Source organism: Pagrus pagrus (assembly GCF_965226575.1).
Source record: "Pagrus pagrus genome assembly, chromosome: 3".
Lineage (NCBI taxonomy): Eukaryota > Metazoa > Chordata > Actinopteri > Spariformes > Sparidae > Pagrus > Pagrus pagrus.
This window is the reverse complement of record NC_140187.1, coordinates 33,532,094-33,557,261: the sequence shown is the minus strand read 5'-3', so window position 1 is coordinate 33,557,261 and position 25,168 is coordinate 33,532,094. Positions and strand designations below refer to the sequence as shown.

At 42.2% G+C, this 25,168-nt stretch overlaps 1 protein-coding gene across 3 annotated transcripts; it reads left to right on the top strand.

Annotated features, from left to right (window-relative positions):
- Positions 1 to 2,233: 2,233 nt before the first annotated feature.
- atxn7l2a (ataxin 7-like 2a) lies at positions 2,234 to 23,337 on the top strand (the record flags this gene model as incomplete). 3 transcript variants are annotated; one of them, XM_084349913.1, is made up of 10 exons in its annotated part: positions 2,234 to 2,363; positions 3,402 to 3,470; positions 6,007 to 6,346; positions 8,811 to 9,067; positions 12,314 to 12,396; positions 15,180 to 15,391; positions 16,268 to 16,448; positions 17,758 to 17,879; positions 19,568 to 20,616; positions 22,954 to 23,337. In XM_084349913.1, 10 exons carry the CDS (start codon positions 2,234 to 2,236, stop codon positions 23,100 to 23,102), a joined length of 2,592 nt encoding a protein of 863 aa, XP_084206039.1. In that variant the 3' UTR covers positions 23,103 to 23,337. The 3 variants fall into 3 exon arrangements, with proteins under 3 accessions (XP_084206039.1, XP_084206038.1, XP_084206040.1); XM_084349912.1 differs by having other exon boundaries at positions 19,568 to 20,623; XM_084349914.1 differs by having other exon boundaries at positions 19,568 to 20,558; positions 22,954 to 23,121.
- Positions 23,338 to 25,168: the final 1,831 nt, after the last annotated feature.

Here is a 25,168-nt window from a genome sequence, read left to right as displayed (position 1 = left end):
TTTAAAAGACTCAACTTTTCACTCAAATTGTTGAGCTGATGTGGAAAAATAGTATTACATTTGAAACGAATGCAGAATATAAGTATTTTGACTAGCAGTCTATTGCATAAGGGGTCACAAGTCAAATGGTTGTAAACCATTGTTTATGTGTATAAGATGGTCAAATGTTTTAAAATCTTAATCTGCAGATTAACTAAAGCTGTCAAATATGTTGCTCTGAATTATAGTAGGGTATACTGTAAGTATTAAGTCACATGCTGAAGTAAAGTATAAGTATCTCAAAATTTGAATTACGTGCAGTGATTGAAATCTACTTATTCCTCTACTAAGACTTTGGCCATTGCAATTATCAGACAAAGTACAATCAACTCAACAGACATCTGAAGGGGCAGTGTTTGTACTGTGTTACTATCTCTCCACTTCAGCTCAGCGAGAAGACACTGTCCAGGACAACAGAAAGAGGGAACTTAGCACTAAAACTGTGTGCCTTTCTACGGTAGATACTTGATTTGTCAGACTACTGACACTCAGCTGAACTTTCAAAAGCATTTTTGCAGAATGAGGACTGTGGATTTTGTCCCCCTTCTCTTACACTGGAATCACATTAGGGAGGCCTGTGGACAGTAATCAGCATGTGTTACTTTAGAATAGACATGAAAAGTTGAGTAGTTGTGCCAGTGTGGACAATTTTGCAGACTTTTGGAACTGCTGCTTCAGCACTTAAAAAAATAAGCTGTTGGATACTATGCCACCAATATGTAAGTACTGGGCATGTCCAAAGTATATGTAGATTAGAGGCACCACTCCCTTCACATCTCCAACAAGAGTTAACATGTATTTATTTCCACTTACTGTATACAACTGTGTTGTATCCAATGACGTCAGTGTATTAGTATCAGTTGGATTATTCCATTTCTGTATGCATTGTTTTAATGTTACTCAAGCAAAATATGCAATGATCAGTTGACATCATCAGTGGTCTATACACCCAAGCTTTTTGGTCACTGATCTTTGAACTTGACCAAAGGGACATACAGTTGTTCCTGCTGTATGTGATGGATGTAACTCTGCTGCCTGTGAGACGATTGAGAGGACACAATGGGCAAATTTGATCACATGGTAGGTTGAATTTATCTACGATTTAGTTAAAACTCAGGAATCACTTAAAGGGATCAATCCAAAAATATTTAATCCATGCTATTTTCATGTAATCTAACTCAAAATCCAATATTGTTCATCAGCATATTTAGGAAACACATCATATTTTTTTTTCAAATCAAAGTGACATTTTGTTCCCAATGACAGATGCACATGTTTTTCTTGAGTTTGATGATGATATGACTTAGGCTATTTGTTGACAATGCAAGACCACAGAGGCATACACAGTGTACCTGTGATGTATAGTTACATCACATCTTCATGGCAAGTCGTGTTTGTGTCGCAGCACATCTCTGACTAGCTGTGTGAGGCTTAACCACTTACAGGGATTAGGGAAGAGAAAGGTGTGTTCACGTGTCAGGACCTGTGACTTCTGATCGCCATTTAAGAAAATGCTCTCCCTGCTTCACTCTCCATTAAACAGTATGTGTTATTGTAGCAGAACATCACTTTGAAAAAACTATGCAGCTTTGAGGATTGTGAGCAAAGTCTTTAACTTACTCAAATCTAGAGACACAATTCTAGTGGAGCCTTACCACAAAATGGTGAAAAATGTAGATCAGTGTTTCCAAATTAATTATTTATCACTTAATAATCGGTTAGTTTAAAAGTTGACGACTAATCAATGAATCAATTACTCTCTGCCTCAGCATAAGTTATGAATGCTGAACCAGCAGAGGAAAGCGAGCTGGTTTACTGGGGCCTTATAGGCCCCTGAAAGTTACGCATGTGTGTCAGCTGATTTCATACGTGTAAATAAAGTTGTGTTCAATCAAATAATAATTCAAATATCAAAACACTAAGCAAACCTGGGGCCATGTAGGATTCCAGGCCAATTCCAAAAATACTGGTTGTTTTCTTTCACAACTTTGTGTTTTAACACTCCGAGGCCATTGCTATTTATGCTTTAAGTGTTAAGAAAAGAAAAATGGAATCATTAGAGGCTTTCTTTTCTGGTCCACTGTCTGTCTGTCTGTCTGTCTGTGTGTGGGTGGGTGTCCCAAGAACGCGCACGCAGGAAGTTCCTATCCTGTCGAGAGCGCGAAATATGACGTAAGTTGCTTGCCGCGCAGTGATGATGGCGGTGCGTGAACGCGCAGTAAAAGTAATGGCTGCTCTGGATCGGCGGGTGCCTAGCCTCGATGATTTCGTGGGTCAAAGCTGGACTGCCTGGACCGAGTGGGCCGGTGTGACAGCGGCGGATGGTAAGGAAGCACATTGACGCAAACACTGGCAGCTACGAAGCCATTTAACCAAAGCACCGGGGTTTATTTTCGTGGAAACGGAGGACAGTGCTAACCATGTTACCCAAACAAAGACCCTGCCGGGTCCTAGTGCTGGGTGGGTAACATGTTGCTCTCTCCCAGGTCTCACTGCATACGCTGTCTTCAAGAAAAAATAAGTGATAGTTACTAATATATAGCCACTATAGTGTGTGCTTTACGGCTGTGGCCGTGAAACAAGCTGCCAGTGTTTAAGGGATGCGTTTCATTTCAGTGAAACGAGCCGGGCAGCGGTGGCATCAGAGCGGAAGGAGGCTAGTGTGGATGGTTGGGCGAGCAACTTCTTGCCGTGGAAAGCTAGGCTAGCTAGCCAGCCAGACTAGCGTTGTCGACGAGGCAGTTAGCGGTAGCATGCTAATGCTAGCAGCAGGAGGATTGAGAGTAGACACCGGTGACGGAGGAGGAGTCTGATGCTGTTGCCACCATGTAAATGCTGGCCCAGCCTTTGATATTGCTAACGTTACTCTGTGTCCTTTTCGCTTCATTTTAATGTCCCCCTTTCATTGCCAGCGTCGCCGCCTCCATTTAACTGATGTTAACATTTCTGTATGCGACAGGAAATCCCAATATATGTGACTTAAGCCCAAAAAGTGCTCATGCCCTTCCCAGCTTTGAGTATGTGCGCTCACTCATTGTCTGGCATCCCTCCAACTGCTACTTTATCCACAACTATCAAATAAAGTCCTCTTCACCCACACAATACCTATAGCTGCTTATTGTTGTCAACAAACTATGACACACATGACTAGAAAAAAATGACCAGCAGCAGCAGTCAGTGGAGAAGCAGTTGACCTGCAAATCAGTCCTTTTATATAACACAGCTTAAGGGCCTGTTTATGTGCAGATTTTGTGGAGTCAGGTCAGGCTTTGTCTTGCTGATGAACCTGACACACAACTTTGGGAAAACATCTGACCTTCCAAGGGGCTTATTGAACATGCCTATTATGTGTGATGTTTCAGGGCCCGTTGTGGACGACTGCAGCAAGAATGGCAAAAAGGCTGCAGAGGCCATGTCACTCAGTAAGGAAGGTAAGTTTGTCTGCTATCATCTACAAGATATTATAAGTAACACAAGTCTGTTGTTTGGGACATTAAAAACCAAGAATTGATATTATGTAAATGGGTGAGCATGAAAGTTGGGCAGTGTTTTGCTTAGGCACCTTCTGGCACCTGGCCTGGCTGTCTGTAGCAGCAGCTGTCTTTGATTGTGCCTATGTGTGTAAGTATGTTCACCTTACTTACAGTCACCTACAATATGTCACGTGGGAATAACGGCAAACACAAGATGATGATTAAGAAGAATGGGCTGGGGTCCACACATTTGCCTTGATTTGAAGCCTGTAGGTGTTTAATTAAAGCTGTTCCTCCTTTCTGCCTCTTCTCACTTAGGTTACATCTACTGAGGGATTTGTTTCAGTTCATGTATTATAGAAATCCAAAAAATTGCGCCATCATATCTCTCCATGTCATCCATTACCTATACCTGCTTGTTTTGCTCTGGGGCGTCGGCACTGAATTCTCACACATTAAACTTGAGGTGGTGTAACGCACATATAAGACAGCTAAATATTCACAATTGCGGCCAAACTCGCCAGTCAGTGTAGCCTGCAGGTCTTTGGACTATGAGAATGAACCCACTCACAGTGTGAGAACATCCAAACTCCAAGGCCCCATCCGTATACACCACTTGCCCCTGATACTAAAGCTTGATTTATGCTTATGCTTTGAGCGTAGATTCTGCATAGATGCATGCTTTAGGTTATAACATAAGCCATAGCCTGATGTGCAACTTCCCAGAAGTTTAACTGCATGTCACAGTGACGCAGACCGCAACAACTGTGATTGGTCTGCTTGGTAACATTGCATATCCCGCTTCTTCTCCAGTGCTTAATGGCGGTGCTAATATCGGGGATTGGGACCAGTAGTTTCCTCACTAAATACACTGCTCCTCTTCCTGGGTTATGCTCTTCCTCCAGAGCTTTGCTGCCAAAGTGTCTCTGGCTAGAGAATTGATAACGCTGATGTCTGAAGGCATCCCCTTCACGAGCAGCCCAGTGGCAAACATCACCTTGTCAAAACCAAGTAATGTCCTGCTTCCAAGCTCGGTTTGTATTAATGGGCTGCAGAAACTCGACCTGTCGACTCCCAGCCCAGAGACACGACTGAGAGTCGAAGAGGCCGAATTGCTTCCTGGGGAAAGTACAACTAGCAATCAGCTGGATCAGCACTTCCAGCATCACCGGCAACGAGACAGGCCAGTGCACATGTATGAAAGCCCACAAAGCCATAGGTCCGACCATAGGCTCTGTGGAAAGGCTACATGCAACCATAAATCAGCCTTTAGTCCTACCCCTCCGTTTTGCACATTCACACTTATTGTGTCCTGATTCTTGTTGGAAAAGCAGGGTAAGGGAAATTTCAAGGGCTACATGGCCTACCAAACGGCGGTTTTACAGAGGCACACTTCAAACTAAAAGCCATGTGTACTCTGTTGTTCCAATGTATGACGGTCCTTTTTTTTTTTTTTTATAACAAGCATAAAACAATTGCTACTAGTATGCTCGATAGCTATCTAGTCAACGTTACATTGTTATTGCTGATTTGTGCTATTGTGTCTATTTTGACATATTTCAATGTTGCATTTCCCCCTTTGAGGCATCTGATGGCCAAAATTCCAAAAGTCCAACTGCAAAATTGTTGTACTTGGTACCGCTTCTCTAATGTCAGTGCAGACTAGCAGGGTAGGAGCACAGGTTGCTAATGTTAGCCCATAGAGAACTGCTAGTGGCCAGGTAATGAAGCAATGTTATTTTTTTATTTAATGACTTGATTGATAGTGTGAAGTTGTGAACAAATTGCAAGTGTCCATGCTTTTCTATTTCATTTAGATAAGTGGCAAATGGCATTGTGATAATAACAGGATTGCCAAAGTAATGCAAAAGAAATCAACATAGCTGAAGATGACATATTCGAAATGTCTGGTCATCCGTTTACACAAACCCCATCGACGACTACTGATGTATGAAGGTTTGTCCCATTTCAAAAGCAGAGATTTCAACCACTGCCCTATGTAACGCTGTTCTGATTGGCAAGGGGGAGTAGGGGGAAAAATTGGAAAGGGGATAGAGCCCAAGACTTGGCGAGAATGCCCCATGGCTAATCACTACACCACCAATGAACAGTGCTATATCAAGAACACACCATGCATTCAGCATAGAGCTGCATGACCATCTAAGGCATTGTATAAGTACCTAGTAAATGGCTTCTTTTTTTAAAATGAATATATCGCTACCTGCACATGAATACAGGTATTACCAGCCAGATGCCAGAAATGAGGAAGTTGGGTACACTGTAGGTCACCAAATGGCATGTACCAGCTAAAAACTGATTTCATCTGTATTTTCTTCCTTTGTTGTCAGACTCTGACAGTACTTTACAGTGATAATATCTACCCTCTTTACACCAGGCAGCAATCATCCCTGCCTGCCCCACAAAGTGACATTGCTATGTTACTTCCATTGGACTCTTATATGTGTCTCCTATCTCCTGTCCCCTCTCCTCCCAGACATGTCCATCTTTGGCCTCTACCCCGGCCATGATGACTTCTACCTGGTGGTGTGCAGCCATTGTGGCCAAGTAGTGAAGCCGCAGGCGTTTGAAAAGCACTGCGAGCGGAGACACGGCCCTCTGGCCAAGCTGTACGCCCGACTGCGCTCTCCCACCCCTGCACCCCAGCCCCAGCAGAGGCCCCACCACGGCCACTCTCCTTCCCATGGGACCAACGCTGCCTCCGCTTCATCCTGGGAGGGTCGTGGCCAAGGGGTTGGGCAGCTACGGGCAGCCCCACCTTCGCCTTCCACCCCACCCCAGTACAGACACTCCAAGAGCTCTAAGGATGCAGTACGGTAAGAGCTAGGGTTGGGCAATGTCTGCTCAATTGGCATATAACAAAGTCTACAGTGAAACATCATTATAGACGATGACATTGTTATGTACAAATTTGAGGCAGCGTGTCCCCTCAGTGTTGTTGTAAGGCAGCAGTTGCGTATTAGCTCACCACTGTAGCAGCTGCTGTTTCCCACCGCCGCTCTGACATGAATCTCCAACTGTCTCATCCTGCAGAGGAAACTATCTCCCTTTACCACCAACATACATCCCTGTGCCAGGTTTAAAAGTGCCTTTGTCTCCACAGCACATGTCCGTAACTTAGCTTTGTTCAGCGTCATATGCATAAAACAACGTTGGCTGACCAGCCAAGGAAGCTAAGCTAAGGAAACTGTGCAAAAATGACATGACTGAGAGAAACAGCAGCCCGCGTGAAAAGAAACACTGCTGCCATACATTTAACAGAGTGTCTTGGGTTCTCCTAACTGAGCTGGTGTAATAAGAAAATAATAAACGGGACATGGAGACGTAATGTTAGTGCACTGAGCAGCAACATACTTCTTGTAATTTCCTCTCCCCACATATCGCCACCAACAACAACAACATCAACAACTCTTGTCCTACGGCAACTCTGAGGGGACATGCCACCTTATTGTGCTCTCTTGTGGGGAGCCTTTTGAATCATGATGTTAAGATGGTCAGAGATTAGATGCATGATGGCATCATTCATTGGCCCAACACTAGTAAGAGCAGTGTGGCAAGTTGGGGAGACAGTTCTTACCAGAGCTCAGGGGTCATAGAATTTACCTTCCTAAGAAAGTAGATAAAAGATACAAAGAATGGAGTGTAGTCCCATGTTTTGTCGCCCCTAACGTAGGGCTTGGCAATATATCTATTATATTGTTATCTTGATGTGAGACACTTCTTAGATTATGGTATTGTTATGTTGTGGGATTTATTTTCCTTTTAAAGGCTGCTTTACACTAAAGTGATGTCATTTTCTAAACTTACCAGTCCATCCAGATGATTATTTATCTAAAATCTTGTTAATGTGCTTAATATTTTGTAGAAGTACCAGCAGTCATCCCTACAGATATTGTCGCAATATCAATATTGAGTTATTTGGTCAAAAATATTGTGATATTTGATTTTGTCACCCAGTTGCAGCATTAAAAAAATATTTTGAGGAGATTTCAAATTATCAAGATATAAATTGTACATCTCAATATGGCCTAAAAATGTCAATATTATTTGAATTCCATGTCAACCAGCTCACCTTGAAAACTCCTTTAGTTATGTTTGCCTGTAAGGGCTGATAAGTAATATTACAAAATGCAGATAAAAAATGGTTTGATTAAATACATTTTTTGACAATTTGGGAAATGCACCTTTTAACTTTAAGATGCAAAAAATGGATACCACACTTATGTCAGTCTGGTAAATATAGGGCTACATTAGCCTAATTAGCCAGTTAGTTTAGCTTAGCGTAAAGACCGGAACAGGAGAAAATAGCGAGCCTGCCTCTTTCCAAAGCTATCAAAATCTGCCTACTAGCATCTCAAAAGCTAACTAATTAACAGATTGTATAGTGTTTAAGTCAAACAAAAACTAAATATCAAGCATGTGTCAAGCAGCCAACTTCTACTGCTTCTCTTTTCAGTTAGTAAAAACTGAATGGCCTGCAACTGAATAACTGATAACTTCGCTACTACCATTTGAATACATTTTTGGCTGTATCAGTTTCCAATTAAAGCTAGAATGGCACATTTTGAGCGCATGCCTCCACCAAGGCCCGAAAGTTCCCTTTAAGTCAATCAAGCCTAATCCAATATCAAATAAAACATCTTTAAATCTTATGCCGATCTGGATTTTAATTTGGTTGAGCATCAAATTGTACTCATAATACCAGCCACTCAAATATGGCAGATTTTTTTTCATCCAAGATCCATGCATTATTCCTGGATCCGACCTTTATTTAGATCGCACCAAAAGTTAATAGGGTCTATTCTGGGCTGAGACCCATCCTCTATCCAAGTTTAATGGAAATCCATTTAATAGTTTTTGTTTAATCAGGCTGACAAACCAACCAACAAACTGACATGGGTGAAACCATAACTTCCTCGGCTGAGATAACTATTATATATTAGCTGGTTTGGTATGCATTGGAATTAGTTTAGCCTCAAAAGCCTTTCATGTTTTAATGCACTGTTACGAAAGATTTGTTTTCTGGTCATCTAATGCTTATGACCATCTCTGATTGTCTGACCCCCATCTGCCGATCAGATCAAAGCCAAACAATGACCCCTAACAGGCAGGCGTTTTGGCAGCCTTTGATAAAACTGTAGCTGTATTTTGATTTTACATGCAGTATGTGATTCTTTCTCATAAAACCCAGTGAGATTTGTTTTCTTTTTTAAATTTTGTAAGTGTTGTTCAAAGTTGAGACAAAAGTTAACTTTTGACTTGCCCTCTTCCATGACCCAGACATTCCCCACTGGAGAAGTCCTCCCACAGCAGCCACACAGAGTCATCATTATTCAAGCAGCCACCACCTCTGGAGCCTCCGATGAGCTCTCCCCCTCCATCAGTCAGAGATCCGCCCTGGCCGCACGGAGGCACCCCGCCTAGTAGACCTTCACCCAGTGACAGGCCCCCCACCCAGAGCCAGAGGAAGGACTCCTCACTGGCCTCTACAGTGCCGAGCCATCGGATCCCAAGACCCTACAACAAAGTGGCTTCCAGTGAGTACAAATGGAGATTTGGCTAATATGAAAAGAGCAAGTGTTTGAAGAATGGATGCTGTCTGTCTTTAGTGAGGATGTAGTCTGTTTTACCCACTAAATAATCAAAGTTCTGTTGCTTATATCCATGTGGAAGTTATAACTATTGATTAAAACTGTATAATATCATAAGAGTATAGGATGATCTATGCAACAGCTGGAGTTTATACTTGGACATCAAGAATACTTCACCCTGATTTGCCAGAGGTTGTGTATTATTGTCATATAATCTGTGGCTCTGAAGTAGCGTTCTCATCAAAATCCTAAATCATACCTGGAAGTCTACTGGTTTCAGCTGTTTCAGCTCAGTATTGAGGCTCAGATCCAAGGCACATGGCAAGTTAACATTGATCATATGTGAGTTTGAGGATCACTTAGCAAAATGGGCCTCAACCAACATTGCTATCCAGGTGTTCAGACCGATAACAGGAATGTGGGCGCTGCACTGATGGGGCATGTTTTAGAAGTGTAATGATTTGAGTGTTTGATCTGTGGGTTTGAAGGCTTATCATATGCCAAAACCCTGCAATAATACTATGAGGCAGGATTTTACAACTGGGTAAAATCTTCTTTTTTTTCCAGTCTTGATAATGGCAAGGCAGGCAGCACGGCGGCGCAGTGGTTAGTGCCGTTGCCCCACAGCAAGAAGGTCCTGGGATCGAGATCTGCCTGGGGCACAGCCTTTCTGTGCACAGATGCAGAGTTTGCATGTTCTCTCCGGGTACTCCGGCTTCCTCCCACAATCCAAAGACATGCAAAAAAAGTCAGGTTAATCGGTTACTCTAAATTGTCAGTAGGTGTGAGTGTGAATGGTTGTTTGTCCCTATATGTCAGCCCTGTGATGGGATTGGCTCCAGCCCCCTGTGAGCCCGAAAAGGATGAGCAGTTTCAGATAATGGATGGATGTTAAAGGCAAGGTAAACGGTGAAATTACACCGTCAATAGTTAAACTTCCAAGTTGCATGTTTTTCATTTTCAAATTACCTGCACCTTATCTTGTTTTTTGCTGTGGCCATCTACGTCTTTGTGAACATAGCCTTATACTGTGTCTGTGCATAAACTGTCTGTGCATAGGGAAAGCAAGTGAAGCAGCAGCTTCAGTTTTCTGTGAGTGTCTACATGATGCATTCAGGGACTGAGGGAGAGTGATGCTGTGTACATTTTGGAAGCACTGAGTGCCAAATGCATAATTATTGTAGCTTTGTACATAAAATCGGAAGAGAACAGACCTAACCCAAAAAGATGTTTCAGGTCGTGTATAGTGCGACTGAAGCGCAGGCCAAACACCCCCAGATTCTGCAAGCTCCCTCCCTCCAAACATATTTAAAAGATGCAGCAGAGGACTGCACATGACAACCACTGTGACAACCTGCTGGCAATGTAGTGTGTGACACGAGAGGTAAAGAGACACAGACTAGAGCGAAATTTTGACAGACTAACCATCGCTCGCTGTAGCAGGAAGAGCCAGTAGTCAGAGCTAACGAGCCGTGAGCAGCTGCCGACAGACTGTGTGTGTCCGTGCTGGAAACAGAGAGAGAGTCTGCTGGAGCTTTGACAGTCACTTGAAGCACATCAATGGCGCTTTTGTAAAAAAGTTTCTGTGTAGTAGCTGAGCTCGCGGTTTAGGGCCCAGACACACCAAACCGACATCAAAGAACTAGTGGTGACGAAAGCTGACTGTTGTGCCTTCTCATGTCGTCTGTGTCTCAGCCAAAAGGCTACAGCAGATCTGTGCCTGTGTGAGAGAAAGTAAGTCTTTCATTCTGCCAGGTAACTGTAGTCTGTACTCGTCATTCAAACAGGAAACTGGAAGACTCAGGACTGCAGATACACAAACAGTTGTTTTGATAAAGCAGTGCTCTCGCTAATAAAGTCACTTCTAATCACAAATATGTCTGACAAGAAGTTGCAAATGGCAATGGTGAAGAGGTGGAGGCAAAAAATAAGGAGAAACTGCACAAAATTTTTAAATTAAGGATAAATATAACAAGGCTTGTGTGCTGTGTGTCAAGCACTTATGGTAGTATGCTTTGTTAGAAGAGATAGAGGAGGTGGGCCTATGTGCAGCAGTGTGTGTGTTGACTCATTGTCGGAAATGAGAGAGAGTGAGAAAGCACAGCTGGTATCAAGTCGATGCTGTAGAAAATTACTATTGGAACACTTTCAGATATTCAGTATCGATATTGCTGATTTTTGACAACACTACTACGGTGACAGGTTAAAGGGTTTTTTTTACTTTCTTTGTGCGTTTCTCTTCTTCCTGCACTGATTTACTTAGCTGAATAGCCAGTCAATGATTGAGTGATTTTTCTCACCAATGGGTTCCACCACCAATTTATTACCTACATGTTCAATCAGCCAAAAAACTGCAGACAAGGCCTGACTCATGCCAACAGTGTGGGACAAACCGCAACAACCGGGGCCAGAGATGCTCACCAATGGCCCCGACGGGTCCCTTAGAGAGAGGCTCACTCTGGTGTGCGCCTGTAGGAATGTGTCAATACGTAGCCATAGCCCTGTTGTCTATCATGGGATCATCAACAGAAAGAATGCAGTCTGGTGCTGCTTCTACAGCTATCAAAAGCACAAGTTTGAACGATTGCGGCAAAATTGAAAAATACGACATACTATGTTGGAAAAATAATGTAAACGATTAGATTTGAAAAAGAGCGTGGTTTTACAGACTCCCATTCAAGGACGAGGGCTGGGGAAGGAGGGCCACCCACCTCTTTCATGAACACAGAACATTTGTGAAATACCTCTTTTAAGTAGAATTGTAAAAACGTGGCTTAATTGCCTTTTGTGTAGACTACTGTTGTTGCAATCTGGGATTTTATAACTTCAATTCAATACCTTGAAAAATATTGATATTTGATACTGTGTGTGCGCGTGTGTGTCTGTGTGTGTGTGTGTGTACTTGCCGTCAGAAAGAGGAGAGAGCAATGAAGTGTAGCTTGGACATGTGTATAGATACAGTTGAAAATGAGAACTGAAACTGCTGCAAATAATCAGAATCTGTGTATCTATATTTTTGACAACACTTCACTCTGGTGAAAATGCATACAATGTGTAAATGTCTGTTTTGTTTTAACAAGATGAGTTGGCATTATTGACAGCACTATGTGGGAGTATCAAGATAGTGACATGTTTTGAGTTTCTATTGCCTGTGTGATGATGTAGCTGAGATGCTGTTTGTGTGTCCTCCAGAGAGGGAGTGTGACTTGGACAAACACTGTGGTGTCCTCGACCCTGACAGGAAGAAGGTCTGCACTCGCCTCCTGACATGCAATGTAAGCTCCAAACACACTCACTCTTCTCAGGACTAAAGTTCTATCTCTTCTGCCTTGGATTCTCATGTCTCTGCAATTTTTTTTCTCTGTCTGGTTTTCATTTTTCTCTGTGTAGTTCAGTAAAAGGTTGAGAGGCTAAATTTCAGAATATGGTCCTGTCACTTTTGTGTTTGACCCAATTAGTACACATCAGGAAAGTAGGTTGTGAGTTTGTGGTCTTAACAGTCAGCCAATAGGTCAAATATTATTTTGTGACAATGTGCCTTTTATTATCAGATAGTTGACAGCAAGCAGAAATATATATATTTGGTTGAGAATGGATCATTTGTGCTGGAGGCACTAAACAACAAATTGACACCCCGAAAGCTTTTTTAAAATGCATAGAAGGCTGATCTACATGGCCAACTGCAGCTTACATGAATGGCAAGTAAGACAGACAGCAGTGTCTGAATGTGTTGGGGTGTCATTCTTGAAAAAGTTCCCATGCTAATATTTTTATTTTTGTTAGTCATTATTATTATTGTTATAATTCTTCCAGGGATGCACATTGATTTTTCTTTCAAAGTCTATATGTAAAATTGACCAGTATTCTGCCATAGGTGCTTTGTTTTGTGTAAAGGTGAATGCACAACTAAGATTTATAACGTATTCTTCATTTTATCATTGTCTGCAGTGTAAGTCATTATATCACCTCAGTTGAAAAATATAAGAGTGATAACAATGTGAGATCAGAGTAGATTCTTTTCAATGAATGAAGCTGCTGTCTCACTCCTTGTTACTGATCAGCACTGACTGATACTGAGTGGTGAAAATGGCTCCCAGCACAGGAAGAGCCCTTATATGGTGGCTGGTGTATGAAGGAGGAAGTGTGTGTGAGAGGCCACATCCAGCTGAGCAGAGACAGGATGACCTGATTAACAGGAAATGACAGGAGTGACAGGAAAGACACGCAGGAAAACAGCCTGCATCTTATACCTGCTCTGTAGGTGCACAGATGCTCAGTAGGCGGCTGTACTTTCTACTCCACCTGCTACTAGGAAGGAACCACAGTAATGCCACCTGATAAAGCCTCTTGAACGAGCTCCTATTTAATAACATAGATTCCTAGAAGCAGTTAATAATTTAGCTTTCTGGCGGAAATTGAAATGTTTGTCATTGAAAAAAAATCCAGATTTTGATAGAATCAACTTCATTTATCTGATTTATTTCAGTGCAAATTGATGTTTTAGGAAAATAGGCACTTTGAGGATGTCGCTTAACTGTGGCAAGGTGTGGTGGTGTGCATGTCAATTCTGTCGTCATTAATAGAATAGATCTGTAATCAATTTTCTGATAACAGATGATCAACTGTTAATAACCTGATTAATTTGTGACCCTGTGTTTGCTCTGTTAAAACACCTGGACATCTCCAAACACAGAGCTTTGGCCTGCAAGTGGACTATGAAGCTGTCTAAAAAAATGGCAGCCACCACTTTCTATTAATCTAATGATATGATCCATTTTTGAGTCATAGTAGAAATCTTAGGTTGTAATTCTATATACCAGTTGAATTGTTTCCAATGATTATGATGGCCCAGAAACATTTCCAGTCATTAGAAAGAGAGCCTAGTCTGGGAAATTTGTGGTGATCTGAAGACATCAAGTTTATTTTGTCAGTTTCAACTCTTAAAGAATACAGTAGAAATTAAATATTGTTTGTCCGGCACCAGGTTGTAAAACTGACAGCACATTATACAAAAATGTAAGACATCTAAAATGAATGGGTCTTCTCCAGTACTTTGAGCAAAGTTTCAGCATATGTCTTTAAAAAAAGTTTTGAGCTGTGGGAGAAACTGGCTGAAATTGGCATCATAAAGGGCTTTTATTTTTTTTTTTTACTGCTTTTACTATTTAGCAAGATTTGTTTGAAGGAACTCGTCACCCAATGGACTTTTGCTGGCCCTAAGGTTGTTGTTGTACTTATCGGTCCAGTGTGGCGCAGTGCATTCTAGTCATTCAGGCATAGGCAGCCCAGATAATGAAAAGACCATCTTTCCAGTGATGAAATGGTTCATTAAAGATTCGGTCAGACAATTCGCAGTTGCTGCGCCATTGTTTACAATGTAGACATGGTGATAGTAGTAAAGAAAGAGAAGTCAACTGCTGCTTTCTTGAATGTGCATTTGGTGCTGCTGTGAGTTTCTGATGGTCAAATATTTTGAGCTTCCCCTCATCATGGCAACCACAAGAAAACTTCCCCTGAAGAAATTGATAAAATAGCTAATTTTATTGATATCGGAGTTCCCTGAATTCTAAATCTCCTTACCAGAAAACAAACAAATCAAAGAAGTTTGAAGTTGAGACCCAAATTTTGATTATCTGGTTTAGGCGGTAAACGATGATGATTATAGTTACAATATAGCAAAACTTGCTATATTAAGTGTGTCATATTGATATCTCTTTCCTTTATTTTAACCTATAATCCACTGTATTTGGCAAAGTGATGAGACTAGAGTAGTTATGGTGCAGGTTGTTTGTAACACCGGCAGTGGTGGTGAGGGAGTTGCACCCTGCTGTAGCCTGTGCAAAGTACCAGACATTGATGTCACTTGGTGGTTGTCACAGCACTGTTGTCGGAAAACACCTTTACACCTTCGGTCAAACTTAATGTAATACAGCTTTATAAACCCACCGTCTTTGCTGTCAACAAGTCCACAACTTTGTGACGCTCACCAGGTACAAGTTTTAACCATTAACTTGAAATTGACATACTAACATCCTGTACACTGTGTTGTGATGCTTAGATCCACTCAATCCACCAGCGAAGGAAGGTGGTGGGCCGCAGTAAAAACTTTGACCAGCTAGTGGCAGAACTCAAGACCAAGGTGCGAGAGAAAGGGGCCCAATCCCTGGAGGGCGGCTCCTCCACTGGACGCTCCCCCAGCCCAGAAGCCCCCAGGGAGCAGGCTGGAGCTCCACACTGCAGGAGACCTCTGGCCAGCCTCCCTGCTTTCAGGTGAGTGAGCTTTACTAAAGGTAGCTAGTGATGCATATACAAGTTCGCTTGGTGGCATCTAGGGCATTCATTCTAGACAGTACAAACCTTTATCTTAAAGATTCATAAATATCTTACAAGGCCACCAAATGATTTGCTGTGTTTGAAAACTGAGGAGAGGATTTAATTCAAACAGCCACACTACTGCCCACTCAGACACACTAATGAAGGTTGTTTATTTTATCCATCCTAGTTAATCAAACAAAGAATTTGGCTTGATGTGTGGTCAGCTACTGAAAACAGGAAAATATTTTTTACCCAGCTTACTTGTTCTACTAACATACAGCTGATCTGTGTGTTGTGAATCTACTGAGCGAGTGTTCAACCCACACTTGACCTATTGACTGTCGAGGTTAAACTGTAATTGTCAGTATCCAGACTCCAGTCAGCAGTTTTAGTCACTTCACTATTAAACCACAGAATAACAAGGAATTATATCACACGATCACCAAATATAGCTTCTTTCAGTTCAGATTGGGGTTCTCACACACATACTCATACTATCTTGTGCTCTGTATTTCTTTTGCTCATTCCTAAACATTGACATCATCATCCTAATTAATGGCACACATTCCTCACTCCAAAACCCCACTAGAAAATAGGAAATGGAATAGATTTAGACAAGATACGCCTAGGAACTAGAAAATTGAAATGAAGGCAGAGCTGAAGCAAGTTATTGTAGACTGACTGTCTAGATCATGTTTCTGAACTTAGTGGTGTAGCATTGCACAGCCAATAATTATGAGACGATAAGGGGTTAGGGTTAATGATAGTTAAAATATTATAACTATATAGAGTATGTTTTAAACCAACTAGTTAAATTTGCTTGTGTTACAGTCGGTCTACGACTGCGTCAGAGAGCACCCAGGAGGAGGAGAAGCAGCGGCAGGATGAGGGAAGTCACAGAGCCCCCTCACCTCTCGTCCATGGGCGAATCTCCAGTGATGAAAGTGAGGCAGAAGGACCAGAAGACCCTGTTGAGTTCTCATCTTCTGCTGCACATCCTAAACCACTAGCGGTGAGCAGTTTGTACTTGGGATTAACAGTGGCATAAAGTCTCAATCAAACTCAAAAAAATGGCCCTAGCATAAAGTGAGTTGGCTTATGTGTTGGAAAACAATTGCTTTTCCCAAGTAACAGGACATACCAGTAAAGCAAGAACGGAGGAATGTGATTATCGCATTGAGCTGGTGTGTCCGTCCACCTTATGTGCAAAAAATACCATTAAATGTTTCAACTCTGAGCTTCTGTAGGCATATTTTATTATGATCAGCTTTTCCAAGACATCTTTTGGAAATTTGATATTAACATCCATTTAAACCGCACTACTACAAAGCATACTAGATCCACTGCCATGCTTTTTTTTCGTCAGATGTTTTTCCAGATTTTTTTTCTCCAAACCAGTTTGTTTTGGTGTCATCAGACTGCAGCACTTTTGTTTCTGAAAGCCGTGAGTGTCATGTTGGGCAATGAAGACATTGTGTCTTGTGATGAGATCACAGGTGGTAACTTTTCCTTTTAGAACTGATCACGGAGAATCATGTTTTAGCACACAATGCTGCTCAGTGGGTCAATGCACCACTATTCCAGTGTCAGCCTTCCTGCTTTTCCTTCAAGTAAAATGGTGGTGTTAGCTTTCTATACCTGGCTGCTACTGTCAGCTTTATTGGAGATTTATCTTGTTCTTGCAGGTCTTGTCTTAATTTCCTCATTACCCCCATATCATAGGGTGGGTGAGGATAGTTGAAAATGAAAACTGGTAACAGATTGATCGACTATGTATCTTTTTACAGCAGGCCATTGCTTTTTATTTATTTCATTATGTCTTTTATTTATATGATATTTATTTTCAGATGGTCACTCAGAGGATAAAAGTGTCTTTGCGAATTTTGGTTTTATGTTTACCCTGAACTAGGCCTAAATTTTACAAAAACTCACTATTGTATATTTTCCCTGATAATGCTACATTGTGAACAACAAATGTATTGACATTATAAAAAAGAAAACTTGCCTTAAAAAAAGGGGGGAAAAATGCTAGCTAGCTAGGCCACTGTCACAGTGATCAACTCTGATTGATTTGGAATTTACTGATGGCGATGATGACAGATGAAGCTTGACCATCCAGGGTACACATAGTGTTAAAACTATAGAAATAAACCACGATTTTTTTTAGACAAGTGTATTGGGATGATGTGTTAGGGCTGTACATGATTCAGGATTTGTTGAATCAGATTTGGAAGAAATCAGCCTACATGAGTCTTTCTTTATTTCTTTCTGTCTGTCATGACTTTCTGTCTGTCATTCATGACTTTCTGTCTTTTCCGTAGGTGTGTTCATTTGGCAGCCGTGCTTTGGGTCACGGCATCTACACGTTTGACAGGAGACTTCATCACCTGAGGTCGGCTCTCAGCAGCATGCTGGAGCAGCACATCAGTGCCCATCTTTGGAAGTAAGTTAACAGTACTGCTTGGACCTTCAGGCATTTTTTGCAAGGAGAAAAAATACTTTTCTCACTGAATTTTATATATTCAAATCTATATACGTTATCCTTTGCTAAATGCTTCTCTTTATTGTATTTTCCCATGCTGGTTACTGAAAATAGGGCTGAATGTTCATTGGGTTCAAAGAGTTTCACTGATTTAAAAAAAAAAAAAAAAAATCCAGCCGTTCCTTTAATTTGAATATATGCTTTTATGCAAACTTTTATATCAGTTGAACAAAGCAATTCAAAAGTAATGTCACAAGGTTACCAAAGGTTTTCAATGGGCAGGAATTGTCTCTGCTTCCTGTCCAGTATATTGATGTGTTTCTAATCGCTGACAAAACTGAGCTGTCATGACAGATGGGTGACGTGCCTACACTACAAATGTTCGGCCCCCATACAAATTGGCTGCTACTTTTAATGACATACACTCTAACACCATCCTGATCACAGTTGAAATTTGCCAACCCACAGTGTCGTGTTGAAATGCTTGGTGGCAAATGATCACTGGTGGATTGTACCAGATCAAGTGCATCACTCTTGTTCCACCTCCATCCTATTTAGGTTTCTTTGTAAATTCTTCCCACTTGTAAATGGATGAGGGATAGTTGCATCAGATCCTGTGTATTGTTAACACTAACAGATAAACTTGAGTGTAACCCACTGCTTAGTCACTAATAGATGAAGCAGATGGTGTTTTCAGCTGCCCAGAATAGCATTGGTGAAGAGTCTGTGAGATTGGCAGTAAGATGGAGACTGGTTTCCATGAATGTCAGCTGATATCGACGGCATTTACATGCACACAAGAACATCAGAGCCCTGCAGTAACCTAGTTAATAGCAAATCTGTGCTTTCTTGTGGCTTCTTAGTAATCAGATTGTCCCCCTACCCACTTCTATATTTTTTAACAGATATGATAGTACTGTATCATAGTTGTGTTAAGATCATCTTACATATTGGGTGAATGGTGTAGGACATGCAGCCCTGATTTGATCCCTGTTTTTAAATCAAACAAAAGAACAACATGAAAACAATAGTATGTTCAAATAGTATTTTGACCCCCCCATCCTGGGAAAAATTAAAACTTGATTCCCCAGTATATCACTGTTAACACAAGTAGCAGCGTTTGCAGGAGCAGTGTAGTTTTCCTTAGTGGGCTGGCTGACAGTTAGCTGAGTGTTAGCAGAGTTACTGCACTACTTTTGGCATCCAACTCAGGAGTTTATGTAGTTGTGCCCTCCAAAGTTGACATCAGATTTTCATCCCTGCAGGTTTGAATTTTCAGATGAGTTAAAAGACTGGCTCATCACAGCTCATATGCACTTCACGGCGCACTTTGTGCAAAAGTACATTATAAAATTTGCGCATGTGAAACCTCCACTGCTACAACTCCATCCTAGGGGAAACACTGGTCAGTATCTTGCCCAAGGGTTTTGACATGTTGACTGCAGGGACTGGGAATCAAAAAACCCGTCTTCTAATTGGTGGACTACTTCTCTACCTCCTGAGCCTCATTCATGTATTATTAATTATTAAAAGATAATCTATTGTTAAGGCAGCCAACTCTCAGTTAAGGAAACTGCTTAAAATTTGCATCCCTAACTCTGATCTAATGACAGTTTATTGATTTATTGATTTATCTTCTCTGAATCTAGGAAAATACCTCAAGCCACAGACCTTCAATCTCCTCCTTCAGCCAAGACCATCACTTCCTCGTCTCCCTCCTCCATAGCTGCCACTTCTTCCTCTTCATTACATTCTAAGGTCCGCACAGGAAGTCATATCAGCTCCTCCCTCAAAATTGCATCCTCTTCCTCTTCTTCCAGTCGTGGTCCAGGAAGACCGCCAACAGCCATACAATCAGAGAACTCCGGGGGCAGTGGCAGTGGCAGTGGCAGCAGCATCAGTGGTGGCCATCTGGTGTCTCCCAGTAAGCCTGTGGTGGTCCGTCAGGTGACTCCTGGGAACCGGCCCAAGAACCCTGTGGGTCGTCCCAGCAAGCAGATGCTGAAGCTGCGAGAGGAGGCCGCTGCCGCCGCTGCCCTACGCAAGCGCAAAGCCCCGTCCCAGGAAGGGGAGCACTCAGGCCCCGACAGGAACTGCATTATCCTCCAGGACAGGGGCCGCCCACCTTCTGCTGCCTCTTCCTCCTCCTCTTCCTCCTCCTCCTCCTCATCTTCCTCCTCTAAACCACCCATCCCCTCACCTCTCCCACATGGACAGACCAATGGCACGCTTTCCCCCAGCAGCAAACCGCGTCCCCAGCCCTCCCCTTCAGAGTCCCACTCACCAGCTGCTAAAGCAGTGTGGACCTACAGACGAACACACACTCCTCTGGGCCATTCATCACCCCCAGACCCCTCCTCTGCCACCAACAACTCCCACAGCCGGGGTGGCGTGGGGGACTCAGGACTGCACGGGCAGGGCAGTGGGAGGGGCTTTGAGCACCAGGGGCTGGTGAAGAAACGAAAGGGGAGCGGTATGGAGGAGCACTCGCCCTCCTCCAAGCCCTCAGCGCACCGCCTGCCCTCCTCCTCTTCCAGCTCTGCCACCTCCTCCTCTCCACGCTCTAACTTCTACCCCTGGAAGGACAGTAAAGGCGGGGGGCTGGCTGGGGGCGTGGAGAAGAAACTGGGCACACAGAAGGTGAGTCTGGAGGAGAGAAGAGCAGGACATCGAACAGCACACAGAAAAACAGGAAAAAGTATATGGTAGTCAAAGTTACAATATGCTGCTTCTCTTCTTGAGTGAACTAATGGTAAACTTGTTCCTAAGTAGTAAAAATGTCCTGACCCAACACCCATCTTAATTTGTAATCAGTCTTAGAGCTGTTGTTAACATCTTCTGAAAGCCTCTACAGGGCAAGAAGAGGCAGAAGGTGAACACTGCCAGACACTGATCCTGATGGTTTCTTTTCTTACCATGTCTTCATGACCTGTGACCTTCCTTTATTTTTGTTAAGGAAACAACCAGCTATCTGCTCTCCAAGCCATATGACACAGTTTTATTGTATGCACCTCAAAACGTTAAAGTCAGGCAAACCAGAGGTGTAGGCATGAACAAACATCGATCATGTAGAGGTTAGCCTGTAAGTCTAAAGGAAAATATCACAGAAAAGTTTAGAGTTTGAAACACTCACTTGTAGGGGTGTGACGATACAGCTCACAAGACGAGACGAAACACGATATTGGGTTCACGAGAATGAGACGAGTCGATATTTTAACACTACTTTTGAGAAAACTTGAGAAAAATTGTATTCGATCTAAAGTCACAAAATGCAAAACAATGCAGGTCCATTTTGAAATGTTTTAACTAGTAATCATCTTGTAGTGAATGTTACTTCAGTTGTACTATCTGACTGAGTATGAATTATCATACGCCGCAAAAGGAGTGACGCCGAGATCGAAAAGCTCAGCGGCTTATACCACCTGCTCAGTGGCATATACCGATCCCCAGACTCTTATACCGTTCCTCTGAGTGGTGGCCAAAGGTATGTCGATTGCTGCTCATACCGATCCTTAGACTCTTATACCGTTCCTCGGAGTGGTGTGCCGCTGTTATACCGCTGATATTCCACCGACACATGACGGTGTGTGCTGCTAGAGACTGTCATGCTTCTGAAAGACTCACTGTGTTCACTGTACATTGAGATATTTTCTATATGATATTTATACACACACACACACACACACACATTGATTGACAATAGTTAGAAAATATCTCAATGTACAGTGAACATGATAATATGCCACAATGGTTAATGTCCGGTGAAGTACATTTTATATCAAGTAATGTATTATTGTTTTCTCCTAATACAGGAAACATGTCAGTAAGTATTGTTTAGTTGGTTGGCTCAAAGTTTCTGCTATCGATTAGTCAGACTGGCTACGGTGGCTGGGCTAACAGTAGCCATGGGGCTAACAGTAGCCATGTTAGCTAAGGCTATCTCTTTCATTAGCTTTAAGTACTTTATAGGCACAAATTTAGACATATTACTTTGCTATCATATCGCAAGAATCCCACGTGTAATTACTGTCTATATGCCTACATCCCACCAACATAACATCCAAAAGAAATACATAGCCTACGTTCCTTTATTTACGGCTAAGTTAGCATTGTCAAAAAAGACTACAACAATGTATACATTTACGGCAGCACTTGTCGTGAAACCAGCCCAGTGGCATCATATTTGCATATCCATCAGGAAGCGGTACCCATCCAACAGTCTCTCAGAAGCATAACCGTCTCTAGCGGCACATACCGTCATGTGTCGGTGGAATATCAGCGGCATAACAGCGGCACACCACTCCGAGGAACGGTATAAGAGTCTAAGGATCGGTATAAGCCGCTGAGCAGCAATCGACATACCTTTGGCCACGTTTCGATCTCGGCGCTACTGGGTAGAAGACACAAACAAAATGTAAGCACTGTAAAAGGTTTTGCCACAAACTCAACTGACTGGCTTCTCTCCTGTATGATTTCTAATTAGTCTCTTACCTACTGTGCGTGAACTATGTGTGAGCTTCTAACTTCTAACTGAAGCTGTATGCGACGTTTTGACGATTTAATATAACGTCATTGTGTTTTGAAGCCAAAAAAGCTTGACTTCCCAGGTGTGAAAATACCTGGATCTTTTGTGTTGTGCGGCCCATAGAGCGTGCCCACTAGAGACATCTGCCAACTGAGCCGGCTAACTTGAATTGGGATAAAACAATTCAATCATGCGGCTCTGCTAGACTTTCCAAATTTATCAGACCGAATTTCTCCAGTTATGACAGTGAAACGAGTCATTTGCAGGGGTTCAGCACTACCAAATGGCAAACTCACTATTGTCCACTTTGTAGTGGATATCGAACTATTTTGGACAGAGCCATCGTCTTCTAAAGCCATCCAATGTTTCCTCCTCTTCTGATTCTAACTTTTCTGACGCAGTGTATGTCAGTTGGTTTTATTACCACATGTTCAGTTCAGTTATGACGTGAATATACAAAACAATTGTTAAAATAGAAGTAATGATTTCAATTTTTCTTTCGTCCCACAGCCAAAACTGCACCATTAAGTGTGCCTGCCTTACAAGCCACTATGAGGGAGCCAGCTCTGCTCAGTCCAAGACTGAGGCAACAGGACTCAAGAGTGTGTGTGGGTGTGTGGTGTGTGCGTGTGTGTGTGTACCTGCCTTTTGTCTATTGAATGAATGCTCAAGTATGTGTGTGTCAGGTTGTTTGTATGTGCAGAGTTAGTGCAGTATGGATGTGTTGGTGTGTGAATCTTTTGTGTGGATGAATGTCTGAGGGAGAACTGGGAGTGGGAGGGTGGGCTAAAATTCAGAGTATGGATTTAGAAATACCTCAAGACCATCCGGTTATGCTGCTAAATTAAATATGTTGGTTTATAAAAATGGATTAAAAATGTCCTTTACACTTGGTTTCTGTGACTTATTTTTTGTCTCAGCACTTAACATTGATGTTTCTCTTAAATGTCTCACTTTCTTCACATTTAGTGAACTCCAGTGTATGACAGTATTATAGTAATGTTCTGTATCTGCTTGTTCCAACATGTCATTATTTCTAGTTTATGTTCACAGTAAGTAAAATATTGTGGGCAACATTTAATTTCAGATTTCCCCAAATTCAGTCTGACATCTGGTATCTTTAGGAACTTTTGGATCCCCACTAGAACTATGGTTTGAACAGTGCCCATAATGTGTGGTATCATGGAGCCACTGATGATTTTGGTGTCTCCAGGGCTCCAACCCCCTCTTTTGAGTTTTAAGTTACTTAATTTTTATTTCACTGGCTGCTCAGGGCTTCCTTAGTACTAGGATTCAATTTATAATGGTTTTATTAATAATTTTTTATTTAGAAACATCTGGTAGGCCAAACCAAACCTTATGATGGGCCAATTTTGGCCCAGAGGCGCCATATTGGCCAACCCTGATCCAGGATGTTAAGATTATGGTACATGGACTTGCATTTCTATAGAGCTTTTCCAGTCTACTGACCACTTGAAGTGCTTTACAACACTTGTCACATCCACCCATCCACACACTGATGGCAGAGGCTGCCATGCAAGGTGCCAGCTAGTCATCAGGAGCAATTTGGGGTTCAGTATCTTCTTCAAGGACACTACGACTCACAGCTGGTGGAGCTGGGGAATCAAACCAGCGGCATTCCGATTACTGGATGACTCGCTCTATCTCCTGAGCTACAGCCACTCATCACTGTTGTGGTGTTACAGCTTTGTTCAGATTCTCTAATTCTGAAATAAGTTTTAATCTGTCAATGTCTTTAAAACTTAAGGTATCAAATTTTTTTTTTTTTTTTTTTGGTCAACATGTTGTGGTGTCTGCAGTGAACAGTTCCCTCCTCGTTCAATGTGATGACTTGCCTTTTGGACCTGACACCAGCTGCAACAGCATGCATTATATTCAAAAATAGTAAAACCCAAATTTCTGAATACATCTGGGTATTGCAGCTTTGACCAGCTTAAAATGAATGAACATTAAAATAAATACACTTAAGGAATATGTTGAACATCAAAATCTTGGTGACATGATATTTATTACAGAAATGATAACTGATGCATTTAATGTAATAACCGTAGACGCCATAAATGTTAAAACACAATGCAAAACAGGCCGGCCATCATGAGTTACTACAGAAGGGGAATGTTTACTGATGAGCCTCTTTGTGTTGACCTCCTCTGGCCTTCTTCTCTACTTGAATCAAAAATGTAGTGGAGAATACATGCGTGTTCTTTCAAACACCTTTCAAATGAATGTACGCAGTGACACTCCGGCTCTGTGGAAATGGTCCCTTCAGTCCTGGAGTGCTCAAACGTTTTCCCCTGAGCAGCCACAACGGATTTCTGGGCCGGAGCAAACACCTCTTGAACTCCAGGCTGCTGCATTGTTAAGAAGCTAAATGGTACTAGGATCCAAGTTCCTTTAATTGACTGACTTCCTGTGTCACTGCTGGGCTCAGATTATGCAACATAATTCATACTTGAGGATCCTACATGTTTACAGAGCATTTCTACCTAAAATGAATAAAACTGCAAAGTGATTTTCTTTTCTGGCAAGAGAAATATGCAGGCTACATTTAACTCAATGGCGAACCAGCGTTGGCCCACGAGCCTCACTATAGTTCGTCCCTCTCCTAATAAATGATCATGCATGAGCGTGGATAAGTCCTACCGCTAGCTTTGAGATAACTGTGAGGCGGTAACAAACCGCTTGGTAGACACCGGCGACTCAA